The sequence below is a fragment of the Lissotriton helveticus genome, chromosome 8 (assembly GCF_964261635.1).
Source record: "Lissotriton helveticus chromosome 8, aLisHel1.1, whole genome shotgun sequence".
Classification (NCBI taxonomy): domain Eukaryota; kingdom Metazoa; phylum Chordata; class Amphibia; order Caudata; family Salamandridae; genus Lissotriton; species Lissotriton helveticus.
The window spans coordinates 746,181,913-746,203,510 of record NC_136069.1 but is presented as its reverse complement, the minus strand read 5'-3'; the positions used below and the strand labels follow the sequence as shown (position 1 = coordinate 746,203,510).

Genomic DNA, 21,598 nt, shown 5'->3' with positions numbered 1-21,598 from the left:
TGAAGCCTAAAAAAGAAAGGTTCAGCAAGCAGGAAGTGGACACTCTAGATGGGCCTGGAGAGCCTCAACTGTCCTTAGAATTGAGCTCTCTATGTCAGGTCATTTCATCAGTACTTGTATAGCGCCTAATAGCTTTAGGATGGCACTGAAGCACTCTCTTAATAATGTACTTTTTGTATGTCACTAGGATTTCCAACGATCAGTTATGTATGTTTATAGTGGTGTGTTTGGTTGTGGAAGGCTAGAGTAGATGGGTTAAATGTGTCATTTAGTAATATATGTTGTTAATGTGGAGCAAAAGACAGTTTGATGTTGCTAGAGGTTGCTATAGTCTGTAATGTGTATGGGTGGGTGTTCCAAAATACTTTGCTGGTTTTGGGTATGCCCGGTGATGAGTTGCCAATTGTACAGCTTATAGATATTGCTTTGTGGACAGCATGACTGGCCAAGTAAATAGCTATGTTTTATGATTGAATCTAATCATAGCACTATATAGCAAAGATACATCTGGCGATTGCACATCACCTACGTTGTTGCAGAGAAAGGATTTGACGGCTTGTACCCGCAGACACGTTTCATGTCATGATGGTTGTTTGTATAGCATCTAGATAATCTAAGGGCCGCTTCAAAGGGCTACCATGCAAAAAGTACGAGGGAGCACGTGAAAAAAGAATGGTGGAAGGGATTTTCTTACTTAACTACCCTAGCACAATATGAAGATGTGGCTATATGTGCAACATCACTAACAAATCGAGCAGCCATGGCCCATTTGACCATTTCTCACTATCCTCAGTATAGCAGCATGACTTGTATGCACATTTAGGTAAGACAATTCTAGCATATTCAATCAGATCATTTGCTTCTCTGAAACACCAAATTATTTTACAAAAGTTTAAAGGCAGGAGCCCACACCCCGAGATCTCTCGCCTGATTCATGTCCTTCATCCCTGTGGATGTCAGGCTCACCTGGGAAATCAGAAATTCTATGAAATAATATGATGTTTCTAAGAATCCCTGTACAACCTATTGCTTTTTGGTCAATGTATTTAAGAAATTCTGCTGGGAAATAAACTATTTAGCCTCATTTGTTAGAATAAAAATCTGGAGAGAATTACTCCAAATTGCCCCTTTTGACTGTCATCCTCGTTTGCTGCACTTGTTCGCACAGGCGTATCCAGGATTTGGCCCTACACCCCACACTTTCAAAGTTTACCAGCCAATACAAGTTCTATCATGAGGAAAAGTAGAGCATCATTGTCAGATTGGGGCTGCAAGGCCATGCCTGGACCCATCGAAAAAGGCACTCTCATGTCACTTTCTTGCACTTTGTAGCTCTACCTGGATGTCAACGGATAGTTGTGCAGGTTGGTCTGGGTTGAGTTGGTATGGTGTAATTGACATGGAGGTTTGGTGTGAATTGCGTGTGAGGTAGTGAAGACTTTGTGCTACTCCACCTCTTGAATCTTATGTGTTGTGCCATTTTATGGCTGAGAACGGGTGCACATCATTTGCTACTCTACTCATTGTTTGGAAGAAAGCCTGGTAGGTTGCGTCTTGTGTGTTCCTTTTTCCTGCATGAGTGCGTAGGTGTTGAAAGTCTGGGTGAATGGAAGTGTGTGTGTGTGTGAGAGAGTGTTTTGGGGCTATCCTGGCAGCTACTTACAATTGAAGGGAGGGTGGAGACTAAAGTGAAGCTACAAAATAGGTCTAATCTGAATAAACGCTCACTACTTTCTCCTCATCATGTGACTCTTTACTAATGTAAATGAAGACCTACCCTCTAGATTCCACAGAAGCTAATTTTTATCAAACAGTCACTCCTCTGGATGAATACATAAATGTACTGTACCTATCATTCCAGTGGTGTAGCCTTGCTGTTGCAGGATCTTGGCAAAAGTCGTCTCATTTGTAGGCAGGCCTCCGGATCCACCAAGCCAATAAAGAATGCGTGCTGGTCCGCCAGAGTCCATGCCTAAATCACACAACGTGAAATCAGCATTGCCATCATAGCAAATCCTAACAAACTTCTTAAAGCTTTTATAGCTCAGTGGCAGAGAAAACTGATTCTCAAAGTATAACATATGCATATTCGACTCCAGTACCTGTGCCTTGCAAAGGATTTTCTATTGTATAAGAAATGCATGGTGGTGTATGTCTATAGAGACTTACCCCCAAATTCATGAAACTCATGTTTAGCGAGTCCTTAATAGCGAATTTTAAGGATTCTCTATTAAAGAGTCGCAAAATGGGATGCATGTAGAAATCGCAATATTTTTTGCGATTTCTACTGATTCCTTATTTGCGATTCGCTAATTGCTAATCACAAATAAGGAATGGCTTTCCCATTCATTCCTTATTTGCGATTAGCAATTAGCGAATCGCAAATAAGGAAGCAATTTCAAGGGTGCCAGGGTGTCCAAAGGACACCCTGTTGCACCCCTGAAATGGTAGTGTTCACTGGTGTTGCGCACACACATGTCCCAAGGACATGTGTGTGTGTAACGTACAACTTAGAAAAATGCACTAAAGTGCATTTTTCTAAGTTTTTGCTATTTACCACGTAGTTAGACTTCGCGGTAAATAGCGGCCCCAGATTGGGAATTCGCAATTTTGAAATGGTTCATGCATTGCAATTAAGGAATCGCAATTTGCAATTCCTTAAATGCAATCGCAATTTGAGAACTCGCAATTATTTGCGAATTCTTAAATTGCGAGTGCATGAACCCTTGATGCATCTCAAATGCCATTTTTGTGGGCACAAACGATCGAATTTTGCGATTCGCACCGTTTGCGCTCGCAAAAATGCTTGATGCATCTACCTGTATGTTTACTCATTCAGTAATTTGAGGTTCGACTGTGATAGAAAAAGTGTGTCTGGGTAACTCTGCAACAGTGTCACAAAATATTTATGCTTCAGATTGTAGTGTTCTTGGAATGAAAATTAGTAAACATTTCCTGAGGTACCTGACATACAGGTGATCAAACTTAATTCCAAGCAACAAAAAACAATGCGCTTTGGCAAGGCTAACAGGCCTGGATTTAAAGTGGTGATATTGGCAGATTAACATTTTAAAATTAGTTAGCAACACAGGGCAAATTGTTATTCAAGCTTGGCAGAGATGGCATGGCCAGCAGAGTATTGCCTGCTGTACTTTGGTGGTTCGTTACATGCAAGAGTAGACCCTACTGTCACTGGGACCTGGGTAATTAAACAGTACAATAGAAGGTGGTCCCAGTAAATACTATTTCGATAACAACCTCAAATTATACAGAAAATGAAAAACAAAATAAAAAAAGACCACGATGTATGAATGATGTAACATTGTCTTTCGTCTGTATCATGGCTACATAATAATTTATGGAGAGTGTTATGAAGCAATTGGCTAACGTTTGAGCCATTGGTTAATGTGCATATGAATATATGATTGTCACTATATTTTCCTTCCTTATACCCTTTTAACCTCACTTGAATCACGAAACTTCCCCAACTTCTCTTTCCTCCTGGGCACTTACTGCTTTTATAATAGTATTGATCCAAAAATAGTTAATGTCCAGTGTGAATAAATAACATTGTTACATCATTCATACAACGTGGTCTTTTTCTATTTTGTTTTTAATTTTCTGTAAAAATTGTAGTTGGTATCGAAATAGTATTTACTGGGACCACCTTCTATTGTACTGCTTAACTTTGCTGACCAATGGAGCTAGAGCTACAAAATACATTATTTGTAAAGCTGGCATCTGGGTTCCACATTTAAAAGTAATAGAAATCAATTTGAAAAAAAAATATAGTGCAGGCTGTAGCTGCCCAAGTGTCAAAGGCCCAGTTGAAGGCTTTACCTGTGCAGTGGTGGCTACTTCACTAAGGCAGAGGAGCGTCATCCCTCTGCTCATAGAGCAGTGAAAAGGGACAAAATAAAACAATAATAACAATGTTATTATTTTTGTATTGTTGGTCGCGGAGGGCTGGGTTAGGGTGGGGAGGGGCTGAGGTCTCAGGGTGGGAGGGGAGAGGATTGTGCACACTAAGTGCACATGACTGCTGCTTGGCCAGCTGTTTTGGGCCGACCAAGCAGTCATGCGCACTTTGCATATTCCCCACAGCCTGGAGGGGAATATGCACAGGCTCCCTGTCACGATCACGCTCAGACCAATCAGAATACTGCATTGCATTGCAGCTCAGGGAAGCCTGCCTGCCGGGTGCTTCCTGCATCTTCTTCCAGAGCAGATAAGTGGAGGAGAGACCCGACCATCAGAAAAGTTATGTGTTCCCTACCAGCCGCCACTGTACCGGTGGTTGAATCAGCCCCAGTGTGGACTGAAACCGCTGACTGGGAGGACTCCAGGGTAATATACATAGAAACAGTCTGGTTGGGACTGTAACATCTCATGACTGCTGAGTTTCAGACGTCTGGAAATAAGCAGCCGAGCAGGCATACTACCAAATGCAGCCCTGCACTGAGGTTGAAAGAACTCCACATAAGTCTGTCGCTGCTACACTTCTATTAAGCACCTTCAAAGTACACAATGGCCTGAAAGTGTGTAAGCAACTTGAGACTGAGTGCATATACACATTGTGGGGGACAACCTACAACTGTGCTTTGATGACGCTACGCCCTGATTACCCCAAGAAAGGGGGTGGAACCCAGAATTGGAGAAGAGAACCTGGGGACTGTGAAGGCAGAAAGGGAGTGGGTTGGGTGCAGAATCCGACAACGTAACACCCCGGGACACTAACATGATTTAATTACTATAATGTGTCATATTGAGCACAATTCTGCTTAAAGTACTTTCAACCTGCAAAGATAAGGCCTGGGCTGGACATTCAACTTTTTTGGGTCTGTTGATTGATTGTTGAGCTTAGATTTCGAGTGCACCCAAACTTCCTTGCGAATATCCCAGAAACTGCTCACCCTCACTACCCTGAGAGTGAAATACAGAAATAGTTGCATTTGGTCCAGTGTGTAAAGCCATCAAACGACTGGCCCAATTCTTTAGAGGTCAGACAATTGGTGGCAAGTGGTGTGGGATCTGCAAAAACCAGTTTCAAATTTCATCAACAGAACAAAAAGTCCAGCTTATACACAGTAGTACCTGCACAGTACTATGGCAAATACAAAGTTAGTGGAGGTAGACCTTGACACCTCTCTATAGATCTGTTGAGGGATCTGTGTTTGAATAGAAAGTTGAGGGTCCCATGGACATGGACACGGGAGTCCTTTAGAGTTCTATTAAGGACCAGATAGTGACAGAGGACAGTATGGAGGGAATTGTAATGGGTTCAGGCTAAGGAAGAATTATAGGAACCCATGGAGAGAGATAACTGTAGTGTCAGCTCCTTAGCAGCGGCTTTCCCCAGACACACCCAAATGTGTCCCCAAATTCACTTTACAGTATTTCCTCAAGACAATCACCTTGCCACCAAACTTCTAGGCTACCACTGTCATCATCTCTAGGAGGTATCCTATTGAGTGTGTTATTTCTAGCAGAGACCCTGAATTTGCATTTAGCTCTCTTGAAGGCTAGTGCTGGGGAAGAGAAGAAAGACCAAGAGTTTGGGAGGGAGATCGGAAGATTAGCTCACCACGAAAAGGAGGAAAGGAGGCAATAGAAATAGCAGAAATGAGCCCATGAGGACAGAAAAGGGAAGAAGGAGGAGTGGAAATCGGAAAGAAAAATGAAGGAAAAGAAGAAAGAGAGAGAATTGGAGAAAGAGAGTACAGCTTTAGAGAAAGAGAAGCACAGGATGGGAGCAGAGACTGCTACAGCTGGGGAGAAGCTATTCCCCCTCCAATCCTACTAGAGTAGCTGTCAATGTTTCAGAAGAGCTTGTGCATAAGCATGTAGAAGGCCAATATATTTCAGAAAAGTTTGTGATATTCAAGATCGCTTATAGAACGCAGGCTATACATTTGAGCCCTTATTTATGCGGCCTTGCGACAGTTTTGCGCTTCCGTTGTGTCACTTTTTGTGATGCATCGGCAGCGTAAAACATGCCACCTGTTGCACCCTATTTACAAAGTGACGCATCTAAGCAGATGCGTCACTTTGTAAACCTCTGCGCTACATTATACTGGCGTCAAGTATAATGTATGCAGGGTGGGCGTTCCCAGGTAAGTATGCCTTGTAGAAGTGACGCAGTGAAATGTACGAGATTTCACTGCGCCACTTCTAGAGTACAAATGCGTCAATATCTTATGCCTTCCTCAAAGCAGGGGTAAGACTGATACAGGCCCTTTCACATGGGGCTTGCCCCATGTGAAAGGACACATTGCAGGAGTTGTGTCACTTTTGTGACACACTCCAGCAATGCATCACTTTTGTGCCTACAGAGACGTCAAAAATACTGACATATCTGTAACTCCTTGTGACATGATGCGTCATACAGTAAATATGACGCATCCATCATGACGCAAGGAGGGCGCACTGAGAAGTGACCCATCGCTGTTTTCACGCAGCGATGCGTCACTTCTCATAAATGAGGCCTTAAGTGTTTAAGGCAGTCAATCTAATGAGTCGCTTGCCCATGAAAGATATGGTAGTCATTGGGAGAATGTCACTGGCTGACCAAATAAACTCTAACTGATTGAAGAAAGCACTGATCAGATGGTTTAGGCTGACAATATTTCAGTATCTTTAGAGATATAAAGATAGCAAGAGAAAATATGCTGTTCTGTTGTGGATTCATGTTGTGTTGCATGATTGGAATGAGTGTGAGAGAAGGATTGAGGGCATTGCTTTTCATTCCTTTTACCAGCCAAAAGAGGTAGAGGAGGAGTGCTGTACCGCACTTAGGCAATACCTTTAGACTTAACAGAAAAGGATGCAGAGAAATTTGCAGTGTTAGCTTACAATTGGTTGAAAAACATGATTATCAAGGGGCTGGAGCAACATGAGTCTAAGCCAAAGACACAGAGGACAGCTCAAAAGACTGCTCATAATCAAGAGTAAGGGCCAGGGCGATTCCCAAGGGCAAAAGGGAGGACACAAACAGAAAGAAAATTGGATTCCAAGTCAGGAACACAAGGAGAATGGAGGACAGGGAGATTCCACCAAGCACAGGTGTCAAGTGGCCCATAGGGACATTGTCGTCTTCACTACGTTAGCATGAGCACGTTCCAGCCTGCTTGCTGCTTTGCACATGTTACTACATGTCTTTATTTGCTGCAATATCTTCTATGGCTGCTTCACATGAGAACTCATCGCTGTGTTCACTCTCTGCATGTTCCTGGAATTTTGACTGAACATAATGTGTAAGGTCGAGCAACAATGCCCCTTGTTATTTTGTTCTGGACAGACCTTAGCACTTAAACAAAACATGCTGAGGTAGCTGTTGTTGGGCAGCGTACTTTGGTTTTTAGTGGGATACACAAATAGATTACACACACTTGGAAAGGGACCTTTCCAGAGAGAAGAGTGAGACAGCACCTATGATGTAGATCTACCATCAATAGGCTAAGGTATCTGATATAATAATACTGCTCCTTAGCAATGGGAGGGAGGTTCGGCTCTATTGTCTTTCCATGATGACATCTCCCTTCATGATATATGGACTAGCTGCTATGCTGACTATATTTGTACTATGCATTTTCTTTCTTGTTGTGGCACGTATACTGCATGTTAGGGCATGTTAGTTAAAATAAATATTTTAAACAGTTTTGTGTCTCTGTTAGATATTATTGTGGACAAGTATAAGTGTGAGTGAAAGGGTGTGTCTTGTTACCTCGAATCCTGAGAGATCTGGGAGTGTTGTGTTCTGGGGTATCTAATCATTTGTTTGTCTGTGAGTGAGTAGGAGAGCAATTGAGACACTATAGCTAGTCGGACCTGGGCTCGTGGGTACTAAGGAGGTAGGAAGACCCAGTCCCTATACACCACGGTCCTATAATCCTGCACATAGTTTTGTGTTTGTGCAGAATCCTTGCAACACAGGGTGATTACGTGTTATAAGTGTCACAAGAAAGAGCATAAATTAAGTATATCAGATCAATAACCCTGTACAAGCTGCATCCATGATTGCGAATGTGGGTGAAGAGACCTGAGAATGCCCTATTGCTCTAAACTTGGCAGCAAAGCACTTTTGGAAAAGGGACCCAGATGTCACTATTACAACTATCTAAAACATTGGTTTTGTGATGGAAGCTAGTATCCATTGAGGGAAGTTTTCTGCCCTAAGGGTTACAACTACCTCCAGGGCTAAGGTAAAAAAGGCAGAATCTGAAACCCAATGGCATAGGTTTGTTGTCAGTGGTGAAGACATGGTGTGCCAAATTGCCTGATTTGAGGAACAGATCAATTGCAAGTTGGTGTAGAGGTGAGAGAAAATCAAAGTGCTGAATGTCTCTTGGGCAAAGATCTGATTTTCCCTGGTTTAATGTAGGAACCAGAAACCAACATGGCTTAGACCGTATCATCTGTGCTGGCTGGAGGACAGGCAACATGTCATTCTCAGCAAAAGACTGGGACCATCCCAGATTTGCTTAGATCAGAGGAAGGTAGTAAGCAGATCAGGGGAGACTTTTAGAAGTAACAGTCGTGATGTGCTTCAACCCTGCTCAAGAAGGACAGAAAGATGAGGCCCTAGAAGCCGACCAGGTATTGGACTCTGTGTTACTGCCAGAGCTACAGGAATATTAGCTGCTGAAGGAACAATCTGTGAGGTATTCTGCAAAGTAAAATTTGAGTGTCCTCCACTAGTGGGGCTTTGGATGGAAGAAAGATCTACCTTGTAGTGGCTGGAAGGCACAATGTTGGCTGGCATGATTGATTGTTTTATAGTGAGCCTGTGAATTCTGACCCAGGAGTTAGCAGAAGGCTAGTGGTTCTATTAGTGAACAGGGTTTCCCTGTTGTGAATGATCCATGAAGTGCCTTTTCTTTTCCTCTTTATCCGAGTGGTGCTCTTGATCGAATGCTTGCAACTTCCTTGTCCCCAGATGCCACTGTGCCAGTCCCTGTGACTGGACTGGGCCTGCTTGGGGTTCTTTATGTTCCAGGTCACAGCCAATGGAAAGTCTTTATTGAGATTTAATCTTCATTACACCTGGTCATTTTCAACTATTCATTATCAAACCGTCATGTTGATGTGCCAAGGTCCCAACCTGTATGGAAGTTTCTAGTCTAAATTGTGACACGATAGCTATACACATGGCTCACTGCTTCCTTGAAATATCCACAGTCCTGATAATGACCCAGTTTTTGCCCAGGATTGAAACCTGGTTGACGTGGTGGACAGTTGTTCCGGTAATCAGCAATGGGAGCAGAAAAAAAGACAGCACTTTCACTTATAACTTTGAAAAGTGAAAAAAAGTCTTCGGAATGTTGACCAATGTTACTTCCAAGCGCTAAAGAGAAATAGCTTTTACTCCATCCTAGCTGGGAACTGCCCCTCCAGAAATATTTAACAACTGTAAGAACTAATGGACGGCAGAAGCTAAACAGCATTGTATACCAAAACTGTTTGAAAGAAAACCATCCCCAAAGAGACCTTCATGTACAAACAGTGAGATAATCAACCCCCCATCAATTCGGTAGTAAAAGAGGACTACCGTGCAAGCTCACAATACAAATGTGCAATTTTAAATGTGACTGACAAGGGGCAGCCATCTTAGTGTAAGGGCTCCCTCTTTACAAAAAGATTGCAACAAACCTAGGTCTGCAAGGCTGTACAAGAGACATCTGTTCATTCTTCCAAGAATGATTTTAGGTCCCGCCAGACATAATTCTACTGGACCAAAATCCAGAAATTTGCCCTAAGCTGCTTATTCTGGCCCTCCAGAACTCTGACCTTAAACACAGTCATTTCTTCCATATATTTACACTGCGATACAACTCTTTTAAAACAGAGACTCTTCTACAAGGGACAACCAAGATAACTTACTCATACCCTAAGCCCCATGACACAGCACTTAAGAGATTTGGCCCCAACTCATGTAGTATAAAATACCCAAAAATAATTTCTCAAATAATGCAAGAAAAAGATTCAAACACAACCTACTCAAACAACTTTCAGAAACACTAATAGCTGATATCTACCACAACAGGAGCAACAGCACCACAAAAGCTGACCTAATTGTCTACCCTAAGCGCCCTGAAAAATGGAGAAACAGCTTCCTTCTTCACCTTTTTTTATAATCCCCATCCCCGTACCGCCTCACCACCCCGACCGGTGCAGGCCGCTACTGGTTCTTGACCTGGTTGAAACACTCAAACTAAAGAGATCGAGAAAAAATCAATCCAGATCCTGGTTCAACTTAGATCTTGACAACAACTTAGACAGACCAAACGTTTATGGAGACAGAACCCTCACTGACCCACCCCTCACTCCTAAACAGCTCTCCAACCAGAAACACATTTTCAGGGCCAAAAGCCATTTTCTATCGTAATAACCTTGACCATGTGAAAAACCGACCACGGGAGCTCTTCAACATAATAAAACAACAAACTACTCTTACCTCACAACTGGAAACAATAACCACCAATGAACCCTGGGAAGAAATAGCTAACTTCCTCACTGACAAAGTTGTAAAACTCGAACAATCCCTGACCCTTGACAATTGTCTGACAGCCCAGCCCGCTGACTCCACTGACACACAAGTCAACACAAAACTACCCCCAAATCTTAACGAAAGACCAGGAGGACCCAAAAAAAGCACAATATAGCAAGTATCTAATGTCTTCAACTAAAAAACAATGCTAAATGGACAGACTTCAAACTGGTGACGGAAGGAGACGTTTTCTAAATAATTGTTAACTTGAAGCCCACATCCCACAACACCGATCCCCTCCACCATAGTACAAAACCATAACCATATCATGTCCTCGTTCTGGACCAAAATCATCAATGCCTCTCTTTCATCAGGTTGAGTACCTGACTTCCTCCAACTTTGCCCTGTCCCCCATTCTAAAAAATCCTGGGACAGACCTCAATGATCTCAACAACTTCAGGCCTATCACCAACTTTCCTTTGCTAGCTAAAACGTTGGAGAAGTGCATCCTACTTCAACTCAACCAACACATTGAACAATTCAACTTCCATGACACTTTCCAATCAGGATTCAGGAAAGGCTGTAGCACCTAAACTGCTGTACTTAATATATCAGATGACATTTACAGTCCCTTAGATGACAGTGACTCCTGCCTCCTATACCTATTTGACCTTTTGGAGGCTTTTGATACAGTTCATCACCCAGCTTTACGTGAGACACTCAAAAACCGGAATAGTATCAATGGCACAGTCCTGAAATGGTTCACGTCCTATCTTCAACATCGGTCCCAACAAATACAAATCAACAGCTACCTCTCGAAGCCTGCGCCAGTACTGCAAGGCGTACCTCAAGTCTCCATCCTCTTGCCAGCCTTATTCAATCTTTTCATGGAGCTCCTCTGTTATCCTGACCCAAGCTGGGATCAAGAACCACCTATTGGCTGATGACACACAACTCTACTACTGAATAAAATTACCCAGAGACATCCTACATCTTAATGCCACATAATTAATATGCAACGTTGCTAAACACCAACCACCTTAAGCTGAACCCCAACATTACTGAACTACTACTCCTCTCCCCAAAAAACAAACCTCTTGCCATCCAAGAATGTTTCAACAATTTAGATGCACTAAGCCGTCCTACCACACTGTCCAATTCCATTAAGTCCGTGGATATGACACTAGACATTAACTTGTCAATGAAGTAACACATCAAAAACACTGCCAAAGGAACCCACTAAAACATTCAAGAAAATCAAACCGTTTATACCCCTTGACAATCTTAAGATGATAATACAATCCCTAGTCTTCTCAAAACCTTACTACACAATGGCATCCTGTCATGCTCCCCTAAGAGTCACCTTGCGCCCCTAAAAAAAATTCTCAATGCGGCTGCCAGGCTCATCACAGGAATCAAACAGTTTGATCACATCACACCCGCTGTTAAAAGTCTCACTAGACTTCGCATTGAAGGAAGATGCATCTACAAGACAGCTGGCATTACCTACAAATTCCTACATACAGAAAAACACAAATATCTAGAAATTAAATGATTGCGAGCAAGAAAAAGCTGGGCTCTGAAAAGCTCCAATTCTCTTCTTCTTATACCTCCCAAACTTGAAAATAAATCATTGCTGGCACGCTCCAACTCTGAAAACACCCACCAGATTTGGAACTCACGCACTAAGGACCTACACTGCCCCCCGCTTTTCTTTTTTATTTATTCATTTAAGTTTTCCGAAACGTATATCCAACATAGCATATATAGTACACAGGTAGGCACATGCTTAGTAATGAAGTTTAGGTAACAAGTTAATACATCACATTTGTCCAGAAAGGCGTTAACAGCAGTAAGCACATCTTAACATTGATCGTATGCAACAAATCCACAGATGTTATCAGGTAACATATCTGAGTAACCTTAATACATAACTTTGCTGCCAAGTACATATGCATCATGCAGAGTTGGCCAGTAGCCAGATATTGTGTTCAACTGCAGTTACATGTTTAGTGCTTAGGGCATCAACAGGGTGCTCCAGGAGATATGCCTTTAGGGGGTCCCAGATATCTCGAGGGCGCGAAGTGATGGGGAGGAGTTCTGCATATGTGTATGTTTGTTCCTGCCAAAACAACATGTAATTAATCCGCTCCTTAAATTTGGGTACCCTACCTCGACCCCATCTACATACTATTCTCCTTTTAGCCAGCCGGAGGCCAAATGAAACAAATTTCAGATGTGCTGCAACAAGGTTTTCCATGAATCCATTTAGGGTCAACATGGGAGATGGATGGAGCTTCAGAGAGGTCATCTGCTCCAATGCTGTAAGCACTTGGCATCAGTAGGCCTGGACAGTGCTACAATCCCAGGCAAGGTCCAGGAAACCCGCTAACTCCATACCACACCTGTCACATTTCTCACTATCTCATAATTCATATCTGCACATTGTGACCGGGGTGTAATATATGCATTGCAGAAATTTGTAGAGTGTGATGCACAATGGGCTTCTAGATGCGACTTATTCTGTCTGAGTACAACAATATGTCCATTGCTTGTCAGTGATATTATGTCCCATCTCAGCAACCCAGTTGTCTCTCGCAGCACAAGGGGTTAAGGTTGTGTGATGTATAAGCTGTGATATAGTGTAGAGACTAAATGCGAGGCAGTGTCAGTGTGTAATACTATGCGCAGTGGGGCGACTTCCTGGGGTTCCAGTGAGAATGAAGGCATGTACACTTTGATACCCTGTCTCACCCTGACACATAGAAAAATATCCATGGGGGAGGGTGGTTGTTTTGAAAATAACTGTTGAAGTGTACATAACTTTCCATTTAGATAGAACTCTCCCCAGCAAGTGATGTCATACTTAGCTTTAGTTTTTTTAAAGGCACCTTCCTGCAAGACCGGCATTTTGGGGTGGTAAACAAGAGAAAGCAGAGGGGAGTACAGCATGGGTTTTGTAGATGTCTGGCAATGTGTTGCCATGCTTTCACTGCGCAGACGACCGATGTTGGGTCAGCTGCCCGGGGCGTGGTTTTGGTTAAAATAGCGCCTTCCAACAGAACAGGATCTCACAGCCAGTGTTTCGTTGCCACATGAGGTGTGTATCTAGGGGGTGAAACTAATAGTGGGCATAGTGAGCCTGTGTGCAGAAATATTATATTTTCAGATTAGGGACATCCAACCCTCCCAGGGAATAGGGTCTAGTGAGTGTCTCCCACTTCAGCCGAGGATGTGTGCCACTCCAAGTCAGTCAGGTTAGTTCCGAGCGGCGTGCGGAGAAGAAATGTCTGCCCAGGTCATACGAGATATTAAAAAAAGTATAGTAGTTTGGGGAGGATGACCATTTTTATGAGAGAGGTGCGTCCTGCCTAGGAAAGAAGGCGAGCAACCCATCTCGTTATACTGCTTGCAATGTTCTCCAATGCTCTGCCGTTGTTGAGCTGCATCAGTTCCTCCCGGTCGGCCGTGTTGTGTATGCCTATGTATTTCACTTCAGCAGCGTACCACTCTATGGGAAAATCAGGGGAGAATGCTGTCACTGAGGTAGTGAGTGGAAAAATCTGGGATTCTGCCCAATTAATATGGATCCCGAAAGTCCCCCGAATGTCACAAACTCCAGAACCAGCGGATTGAGGTTGTGGTGTGGTTCTCTAACATAGAGGGTGATATCATCATCATAAAGAGAAATGTGTATAGGACAGAGAATGACGCTGTCTAATTTTGCCCGCAAGGGGCTCTATTGCTATTGCAAAAAGGACTGGAGAGAGCGGGCATCCCTGCCACGTGCCCTGGGTGATAGGAAAGGGGGAGGAAGTGTGTCCACTAATTAAAACCCTTGCTTCCCGAGTGGTATACAAGGGGCGTATCCATGACAGGAAACCTTTAGGCAGCCCCATACACTGAAGAATGACACATAGGTAGTCCCATTCCACTGAATCAAAGGCCTTCGTGGTGTCTGAAAAGACCGCCACTAGTGCCAGCTGCGGATCTACGTTTTGCAGGATGGAGAACAGAGTACAGAAATTATATGATGTCACCCTACCTGGAATGAAACCAGCCTGATCTGGAAGGACTAGCTTCTCCATCAGGAGGCGGGGCGGTTAGCCTGTATTTTGGCAAGGATTTTCGCATCATTATTGATTGGAGAAAGAGGGTGGTAGGAATTGCAAAAGTCCGCAGGTTTACCAGGTTTCAGGAGAGAGGTGATGAGAGCTTCCCTCATCGAGCCAGGAAGAATCTCTAGTTCCAGAGCCTCTACGTAGACTTGCTTAAGGATTGGAAGCAATTGGTCAATGTAGGTTTTATACAAGCCAATGGGGAGGCCGTCTGAGCCTGGGGCCTTCCCATACTTCATCTGCATAACTGCAGCCCGTATTTCATCACCTTCGAGAGGTCTTGCAAGGAACTCTCTCTGAGCATCGCCCAGCCAGCCTAGAACTATGACCTTCAGGTAGATGGAGAGGTCAGGGGGGTCTGTTTCTAACAGTGCTATACAAGTCAGCATAAAACTTGGTGAAAACTTTAAGGATATCGAGACTGTCTCTGATGTGTACTATCGTTATTACTAATTTCTAGGATGTTTTGGAGAAGCGGGGCAGCCGAATTTCCATCGCAAAAGCTCTGCCCGGTCTCTCCCTCTCCCCGTACGTACGCGCTGTAAAGTCTTTTCCCAATAACCAAGTTTTTTGTTCAGCAGTGTCCTTGAATTCAGAGAGTTTATCTCTAAATGTTGCCTGTTGGGACCCGGAGGTGTCTTCCCAAAGACCACCTTCCAATTGTTTCAGGGCCTCTTCAAGTTTTCGCAAACTACGTCGGATGTCTCTTAAAACTCCAAAGCTCTTAGCTATACAAGACCCTCTCAGATTTTTCAGCAACTGCAATTTTTTTTTATTTTTTATAATGTACCTGGGTCATTTATTCAGTATCAGTTAATCATATCTTTTTTTTTATATATATCTTTATTCTGATTTTTAAGCAACTGCATTTTACCCAACCCCCCACCCAACTCCCTCCCGGACAGACGGGTATGTGTGTCACTATAAAACAAGAATTAACACAAAAAGAAAGAATATACACGAAATACAAAACTTACATGAAGGGATACATGATAAGCTACAGCAAGCAATTTAGCAAAACAATAAAAAAAGAACCAAGACAACAAACCATACATATCTTGGAAAGCCCATATCTGATCATCCTTTTGCGTGGATCTCACTCTATATAACCTAGAGTTTGGCGGCAAGCTATCAGGGGGGACCCGATTTTTAACTCTCTTTTTCGTTGTTTCCTGCCCTTGCGTTTATAGCTGGCAATTTCAACGTTTGCAATAGCAAGGAATCTGGCTAGCTATTGTTGGAATGTAGGGGCATTAGTATCCCGCCATGCAGAGGCAATGCAAAGTCTGAAGACTGCCATTGCAGTAAAGATGAGTTCATGGCCTATATTGGTGCTGCCAGGGTCTGGGGCCTCCAATAAAATGGCCCCATCGAATAGTACAATTGTATTGTTCAAAATTGTGGATAGAAATTTCTCTACTTCTTGTTTGACAGATTTTAGTCCCTCGCAAGTAGAGAAAATATGTATGCAATCAGCACTATATAGCTCACACCTAGGGCAGCATGTACTCAACCCGGATCCCCATTTTGCTATTCTATCCGGAGTGTAATATAAAAAGAAGCATGTTTTAAAAAAATTGTGCCTGGAGTTTGGATTACATTAAGATTGTTTGCGACATTTCATAAGCATAATTAACCTCATTATTTGATATTACTGCTTTCTCTAGTCATTTCTGCGATATTTTTTCAATATCGTCAGGAAACATAGCAATAATGTGCAAGTAAATGCCCCCAATCCAAGTCCTTGTGTCAGATAATAGTTAGTCTATTAAATTTACTTTACCAATCCCCCTCCCGCCTGTCTTCCGTGTCAGAAAATCTTGAATTTGGAGGTATTCAAAAAAGTCACGCCAGTCTAATCCAAATTTATTTTTCAGTTCCTCAAAGGAGTGGATCTCGACAGAGGAGAAGAGACAGCCTACCTGGCTAATTCCTGCCTCGTGCCATTTAAGCATATAGCTATCATTAAAAATTGCGGGCAGATCAGGGTTGTTTTTTATGGGTGTGTAAAACAAGAGACTTCCTATCCCAAGCATTTTCCTGATAGTTTTCCATACTTTGAACCCACTAAGTAGTATTTTAAATGTAACTTTTTTGTGGTAGCTGTTATGTCTATGTTTCCACCAGTACCCACTGCTCTCCCTACCTAGCAACAATTGGAAGGTAGATGGTGTATACGCTTCCCCTTCTCCATCTTCCTAGTTATTCTCCAGCAGTTCCTTGCTACATAGGATAACAGTTGCCCAATAATACGCCTGCAAATTTGGGAGACCTATACAAGACCCTCTCATCGTTATTTTGAAAGTCTCGCAGACCGTGCTCTTGTGTGTGATGGAACCTGTATTTATCTGAAAAAAGTAAGCAATTTTTGCACCAAGTTGATCCCTAAATGCAGAATCCAGCAGAACCTCTGGCTTGAGCTTCCAACATCTTGGAGTAGCGATCGAGTTTGGGGGTGAAATCTTCATACAAACTGGGGCATGATCAGAATAAAATCTGGCTAAATGCTCAACAGTGTGTATCCACGGGACAACATCCCAGGTATAATGCACCGTTGTGGAGTGTTTGCCTTCCCCTCCATCAGGATGAACGTGTCGCCACGCATCCGTAAGTCAGTAAGTGGAGAACATGTTTTCCAATGGGAACTGTGTTTTGGTGTAGTGGTGAGGGAGCGGGTTGGACCTGTCAGCAGTGGGGCAAAATGCAGTGTTAAAATCCCCCCCCAAATAATATGCATGATACCTACCTTAAGGATTTGTCCCCATAGTGTAGTGAAGTAGTCCGGGTTATCCACATTCAGCCCATAACAGCACACCAGAGTGACCGACTGTATACCCAGTGTTCCCCAGATCATGCAGCTCCTACCTAATGAATTGTGATACGTCCCACCTAAAATGAAAGGAGTATTCTTTTTTATAGGAATCACTGTGCCTCTTGAATTTGCAGAGTACAATGAGAATACTCAGTCTGTGGCCCATTTGCTGGCGAAACCAGGAGTGCGGTGTGGGTCAAAGTGTGTCTCCTGTCACATAGCAATGTGAATTTGATGTCGATCAAGATATGTAAGTATTTGCCTACACTTACGGGGGTCCCCTAATCCCCTGATATTCCACATAAGGAGATTTACCTTTAACACCTCAGTATGCGAAGTCATAGCAGAACAGTATGTGTTTATCCTGATGTGATCCGACCTAGAGCTGTGAATGCATCTCTCTATGAGTGCTTTCATGCCTACCTGCTGGAAAGTAAGAATGATGAAGATTTTAAATAACAATTCCCATCCCTCCTCCTCACAACAGCACCCCAATCGTGCTGGCATTTTTCTGCCCACCCTCCTCCCGAACAACTTTTGATATGCCAGTCCAAGTCAATTGCCACTAGAAATAAAAAACACTAAGGGGAAGCGCCCGTCTGGGGGCTGCTGGTGGACAACAAGATTCTCCCTTCCCAGAGCTGGAAATACATCCTCCCAATGGCAGGGGATGGAGGGGGAACGGGGGTGCTTGGCATAGTCCAAGTTCTAAACATGGTTGATATCGGGCCCGCCGCCCAACAATAGGTACGCATTTATTGTGCTTATCACTTATCTGTCTCTTATCATCTACCACTCGAAGAGATTGGCTAGGAGGTGTGACATGCTTCTCTCACTGGGAGTAGTCTGTAACACCTTATCGCTGCTTTAAAATCCACAGCTCAAAATGCAGTTCATGTGGAGACAGGTTCTAATAAATTGTCTCCAGTGCTGTCGTTTTTTACCTTCAGAGTCAGTCAGTTGTGGGAGATGGAAATCTGGAAAGGCATTCCCTGCGCTCACGATGCGGCAAATGCTTCTTGATGTTTTTGAGAAAATCATCTACTTGTGCATTTGTAAAGAAGTACTGTTTGATCTGATATGTAACCCATAAGCTTGCCGGGTACATGAGTGCATATTTGGTTAGCGCCTTCCGCAGTTTTTGTTTTGCTGGTAGGAATTTGATTCTCGCCTCTTGAACTGCAGCCATGAAGTCAAGATAGATGGTGAATTTGGTGCCTTCATGATGAAGTGTCTTTTTTTCTCTGGCAATTTTAATCGCCGTATCCCGATCATAGTAATTAAGGAGATGGGCTACTATCAGGTGTGGAGTGCCTCATGGGGGGGCCTGGATCCTAATGATCTGTGTGCCCTTTGAACTATTGTGATGTATTCCTATAGGTTCTGTATCGATCCCCCTATTCCTGACCCTATTCTGGTTAACAAGTTAACTAGCAGCCATCCCATGATGCAGAAAACCCCCATGATGCAGGAACCGTTATCTGATTAAGCCACACTACGGCACAGGAACGTGTTATCTGATTAGGTCATAACGCTTGCCATCTAATTAGACAAGCGATATTCCTCCAGCCCCTGATAAGGCATACGGAGTTCTCAAAACAAATCAAACCTATGACAACCTGGGAAAAACCCTGCGGCCATTGTTTTGATTTCATCGAGAACTTCAGCAAAAGAATGTGCTAACGACCAAGTCATATGACATCCTTATTGACGTATCTATGTTGTTATGTTAAAAAAATTTGATACCGCGCACATACACCAATTGGTTTCTTGGCGCTCAAAGACCAGTGGATAAGGGCACAAGGGGGTGGGTGCAGCTAGCCATGGGCAAGGCGGAACAGATGTGTTTTCAAGGATTTGCGAAAGGAGGAGTAATCGGAGCTGAGCCGGATGGAGAGAGGGAGGGAATTCCAAGTGAACGGGGCAAGAAAGTAGAAACAGGCACCACCGTGTTTCTTGCGTTTAAACCTAGGAGTGATCAAAAGATTGTAAGCAGAGGATCTGAGGTGTCGAGAGGGAACATAGGGGTGCAAGCGGAGGGAAATAAAGACAGGAGCAGAGGCAAAAAGAGATTTGAAAATAGTACATCCCAGTTTAAAGATGCAGCGTTGCGCAACAGGGAGCCAGTGTAGGGTTTTCAACAGCGGAGTGACATGTTGGTGTCTGGGCTGCTGAAAAATTAATCTGGCTGCCTGGTTTTGCACCAATTGAAGGCGTTGGAGATGGTATGCCGGGATCCCCACGTATAGACAGTTGGCATAGTCTAAACGTGAGGTGACCAGGGCCATGATAACAAGGGTGAGAGCCTCTGGTGATAGGAACCTTCGGATCTTCCCGATTCTGCGGAGATGGTAAAAGCAGGCCGAGGTAACAGCGTTGATGTGCGGCCGCATCGAAAGGTCGCTAGAGATGGTAACACCAAGGCTCTTCACAGAGTTGACTGGGCAGGGAGGGGGACCAAGGGCAGGGGGCCAGAAATTGGAAGTCCAAGGGTGAGGGGGCCCGCCTATCAGGACCAACTCTGTCTTGCTCGGATTGAGCTTCAGCTGGCTGAAGTTCATCCACTCATAGATGTTAAGCATTGTGGTTTGAAAATTAGAGCAAGAAAGAGGAGAGGGGTCGATAGGAAAGATAAGTTGCAGATCATCTGCATAGTTAAAAGTGGTAACAGAAGAATGACGAAGAGAGACAAGGAGGGGCTGCATATAAAGATTAAACAAGAGAGGGGACAAGTCAGAACCCTGGGGAACACCACAGGAAAGTGAAATACGAGGAGCAGAAAAGGAAGACAGATGTACCGATTGGGAGCGTAGTTGGAGAAAGGATACAATCCAAGACAGGGCCAGGCCAGAGATGCCAGCATTTCTGACACGGTCGACCAAGATGTCATGGTCGACCGTGTCAAAAGCGGCCGAGAGATCGAGTAACACTAGGGCCTGGGCCATGTTCTTGTCAGCCCCCTGTCTCAGCGTGTCCATAACCGCCACCACCACTGCCTCCGTAGAATGGAACGGTCTGAAACCAGCCTGTTGGTCATCGAGGAAATGAGTTTCCTCGATGAAAGTGCTCAGGCATCGGGTGACATAGGTTTCCAAGACCTTCCCCAGATAAGGGAGGAGGGAGATAGGACGGTAGTTGCCCAGGACCGCAGGGTCAGAGCCGGGTTTTTTTAAGATAGGTACCACCACAGCGCTTTTAAAAGCGGAGGGGACAGAGCCTGTGGAGAGTGAGCGATTTAAAAGGTCAAGGGGAGGGCCGGGACAGGCCATAAAAGCATCTCTTAGGATTTGAGGAGGGCAACAGTCATTAGGGGAACCGGAGCCAACAGCCTGGAGTAGAGAACGAAAAGTATCCAGGGAGATAGGGGGGAATTCATGCAAGGAGTGAGGATTCGGGGAAGGGAGAGCACTGGCCTGAGACATGGTAGTAGGGGGGATATTATGTTTGATCATGGAGATTTTATCAGAAAAAAAAAGCATTAAGGGAGTCACACAGAGCTTGCGAGGGTTGAGGCTGGGGAGTGACACGGTCAGGTAGGGAGAGTTCAGCTACAATAGAGAAGATTTATTTTGTTCTGGATACAGAGTTAATAACTTTCTGAGAATAGTGGGAAGATTTGGCCAAAATAATAGACTTTTTATAGGATTTTAGTAAGTCAATATAGATAAGTTTTGATGGAGGATCATAGTTGCGCCTCCAGCGGCGCTCAGCCTGTCTAAGAAGGAGTTTATCAGCCTTCAGTTGATCGGTAAACCAGCGCTGAGCGTCATGAGGACGTTTAGCGTTGATAATTTTAACGGGAGCGACCACGTCACTGGCTAGAGACAGCCATTGGTCCAAGGTGGCAGCTTGAGAGTTCAAATCAGGGAGGTCAAGAGGGAGTGTAGAAGTAAGGGTCGAATGAAAAAGGGAAATATCGGCATGCTTCCAGTTGCGTGCCGAAAAGTTAGAGGCTGGTGGGGAGCGGCTAGGAACTAATAATTTTAGGGAGAAAGAAATAAAAAAGTGATCGGACCAGGTACAGGGGTAGACCACAGGAGAAGAGATATCCAAATTGGTGGTCCAAACCTGGTCCAAAGTATGGCCTTTGTTATGGGTAGCGACAAAGATATGTTGGGAAAAATTTAAACCAAGTAGCAGATCGGTAAATTCAAGTGAGAGAGAGGATTCAAGGGGGTCTAG

At 43.8% G+C, this 21,598-nt stretch overlaps 1 protein-coding gene across 5 annotated transcripts in view; it reads right to left on the bottom strand.

Annotated features, from left to right (window-relative positions):
• LOC144772899 (arylsulfatase D-like) overlaps positions 1-21,598 on the bottom strand; it is a 417,503-nt gene that overhangs the window by 182,601 nt on the left and 213,304 nt on the right. For all 5 annotated transcript variants that reach the window (XM_078657579.1, XM_078657576.1, XM_078657575.1 and 2 more), the window contains one exon: positions 1,850-1,972. In XM_078657579.1, the coding sequence (XP_078513705.1) occupies positions 1,850-1,972 (123 nt within the window). The remainder of the gene's footprint in view (positions 1-1,849; positions 1,973-21,598) is intronic.